This window comes from Trichechus manatus, unplaced genomic scaffold (genome assembly GCF_000243295.1).
Source record: "Trichechus manatus latirostris isolate Lorelei unplaced genomic scaffold, TriManLat1.0 scaffold00236, whole genome shotgun sequence".
Lineage (NCBI taxonomy): Eukaryota > Metazoa > Chordata > Mammalia > Sirenia > Trichechidae > Trichechus > Trichechus manatus.
The window spans coordinates 78,245-81,617 of NW_004444172.1; the positions used below are offsets into that span (position 1 = coordinate 78,245).

General features: G+C 36.5%; 1 protein-coding gene across 1 annotated transcript; it reads left to right on the forward strand.

The window, feature by feature from the left end:
• Nucleotides 1-2,101: 2,101 nt before the first annotated feature.
• On the forward strand, nt 2,102-3,052 carry LOC101340513 (olfactory receptor 5L1-like). Its single transcript, XM_004389202.1, has one exon. It carries the CDS (start codon nt 2,102-2,104, stop codon nt 3,050-3,052), a length of 951 nt encoding a protein of 316 aa, XP_004389259.1.
• Nucleotides 3,053-3,373: the final 321 nt, after the last annotated feature.

The window sequence follows — 3,373 nt, forward strand, 5'->3', positions numbered from 1 at the left end:
GAGGGTTGACATGTCGTGGGGTTGTTAACCAATGTCATAAAACAATATGTGTACTGACTGCTTAATGAGAAACTATTTGTTCTGTAAACCTTCACCTGAAGTACAATTAAAAAAAAAAAACCCTTCAATTTCTTCATCTTCGGCCTTAGTGGTTAGCAATAATAAATGTTGGTTGTTTTAACTAACACATTTTTAAGTGGTTTCTATGTAGTCATTAGAGTCACTCACTTCTGTCTTTAGTATTAAGAGATATTTGATGGAAAATTAGAAGTATTCCTCTGTAACACCAAACATTGGGTCACATCTAATAATGTGTGTTAGAATACACAGTAAACGAAACGGTAGATCTTTTCTCCCCCTTTCCTTCTTCTTTCATGTAAATTTCTACCACTGAATCTGGTAGAGATGACCACAGAGATGTTCCTTAATTGTCACCCTAATTCTGAGAGTGGCATTAATGTGCCCACAGAGCTGATATGAGGACACATGGACTTGTCAGCTCTCTTTGCTCAGGAAAGCAGATAATTCTTTTAAACTAATGATTGACTTTACCATGGCCTAGTTTTATTCTATCAGCCTAGGTTGGAAAGAAACATTTCCAAGTTTATTTTTATCTTTAGTTTAGGGGTTGGCAAAGAGCTATGTGTAAGTATGCATGTAATTATGGTCAGGTAGATGATCAAACAATGACTTCAGACAACTATTTATTCCCACTTCTTTAAAATTAGGCCAAGATGTGGAGAAAATACCAGGCTGTGTATGTTTCTAACCCTGTCTTTCCTCACTCAACTGTCGTACACACATGTCTATGTGTTGAGGAGGAAGGGAAGAGAGTAAAATTCCTCTACTTCTGTATGTCTTTACTTTAAGCAAAAAGTCTGGATTGCAGCTCCCATTTACGTAGACAAGATACCATAACCACTCCCCCTAATCTACTCTGTGAGAACTTGGGAAAAATTTTATTTGCTTCTTTTTTAATGTGGAAGAAATATGTAGCTTTCAGGATTGTAGCCTGACATTAAATTGATTACATGTAACATCTCTATCTCCATTCACACCTCTACATGTACATCAACAGCTACATCTGTTCCCAGGTGTACTATTAGTTATCCTCTTTTTAATTAAAAATGCCCAAAATTTAGTTTCAAACAGCATCATAGTTTTCCATTATAGTCTTGCTGTATATCAGTCTAACAATTTATCTATTTTTATATAGAATATTTTTCTTATTTTTAATATAAACATTGCTGCAGTATAGCTTTGAACATAATTTTTCAAAATTTTGTTGATATATTTAAACATTTCTTATAATACATTGCTAAGAATAAAATCTCTCTTCCAAGAGAATGATCATTTAGCTTTTTATTGTGGTTGGGGTTAATGCTTTGGATATTTGCTCTTTAAGTGCTTTCTAGAAAAGTTTATACAACAGTATTGTTAGCATGGACCATTATCTTTGCAATAAACAAAATCACTTGGTTAATTTGATAAATTAAAAAGATTATGAATTTCATTATATTCTTTAATTATCTTTCTTCATTCTGCATAATCCCAAATGTAAATAGGTCTTTTTATGACACTGATCTCAAGGAATTTTGTCACACTCCACAACATTGGAAATACAGAGTACTTCATCTACTGAAAATTTATGTTACCAATAAACTGAAAGCACAAACAAAAAAGTTGTATGTTATACAGGATCACAACAGCTGTAGACCTAATTGAACATAGCTTGTTAACTTTTTCAGAAAACAGGAGTTAATTGCTGTGAAGCTGTAAAGCATAACATTGAATCTGTTTCGAAGTTCCATCAAACCAGTAACTCAATAGATCATCTCAATCTATTCTGCAGATAAATTCTGAGAATCATTTAAGGCTTCAGTTGATGATTATTTTTAATCAGTGGGATCTACAAAAGTTTTTAACATTTTGAACGATTGGCCAATCGTATTTTTCTTATATATAGTTTTCTCATAAAAACTATTTTTCATATAAATAATCTATTTCTATGAAGTTAGTATAAAACCCTTATTCTCTCCTAGAAGAAAGACAAAAAAAAATAATAATAATTTGTTTTCCCGAACCAGAAATATAGTGGAAAATGGTAGAAGAAAACTGCAGCACGATGACAGAGTTCATTCTCCTGGGGTTAGCAGACATCCCTGAGCTGAAAGTCTTCCTCTTCCTGTTCTTCCTTCTAATCTATGGCATCACAGTTGTGGGCAACCTGGGCATGATTGCACTGGTTCAGGTTAGCCATCAGCTTCACACCCCCATGTACTTCTTCCTCAGCCACTTGTCCTTTGTGGATTTCTGCTGCTCCACCATCATTGTGCCTAAGATGCTGGACAATATCATAACCCAGGACAAAGCCATTTCTTTCCTGGAATGCATGGTGCAATTCTATTTGTTTTGTACTTATGGAATCACTGAGGTCTACCTGCTGGCTGTGATGGCCTACGACCGCTTTTTGGCCATCTGCAAACCCCTGCTGTACATGGTCATCATGTCCCAGAAGCTCCGTGTGGAGCTGGTGTCTGGCTGCTACCTGTGTGGAACAGTGTGTTCTCTGATGCACTTGTGTTTAGCTCTTGACATCCCGTCTTATAGATCAAACGTGATTAACCACTACTTCTGTGATCTACCCCCTCTCTTATCTCTTGCCTGCTCTGATGTCTCTATGAATGAACTGCTGTTGTACATTGTGGCCACTGTCAATGAGATCAGCACCATCTTGGTCATCCTCACCTCCTACTTGTTTATTCTCTTCACCATTCTGAGGATGTGCTCTGCAGAGGGAAGACGCAAAGCATTTTCCACCTGTGCCTCTCACTTCACAGCCATCATTGTCTTCCACGTAACAATCCTTTTCATTTATTGCAGGCCCAGCTCTGACAACAGTCTGTACACAGACAAGGTAGCTACAGTGTTCTACACTGTAGTGATTCCCATGCTGAACCCCTTGATCTATAGCCTGAGGAACAGAGATGTGAAAGAAGCTCTCAGGAAGTTGGTGGGATTTAACTTAATCTCCAAGAGGCCATTTTCTTAGCTGGACTTAAAGTCTCAAAAGAAACCTTTAAGGATGGATTTTTGTTTTGGTGGAAATGGATGAAATGGAACCCGGGAAGGACATTAGTGAAATAGACTACTATGCATGATTCCTTGTTGTCTACTCACTTTTTAGACTTATCTTAAATTTCCCAGTATTAGACAGAGCATAGTTCAAATGCTTCTCCAACTTTGCTGCTGTCCTACAGTCGCTAAGTGTTTTGACTGAGTTTGTGGAATGATACTGTTAAGCCTTTGTTTTTGTTTTTTTTTTTTGATTTGTGGTTACACAGATGTATTTCCAACAAAGTACAAATAAAGA

Excerpts from the sequence above, each read along its gene's own strand:
- LOC101340513 (XM_004389202.1), top strand. The coding sequence starts at position 2,102 with ATGGTAGAAGAAAACTGCAGCACGATGACAGAGTTCATTCTCCTGGGG.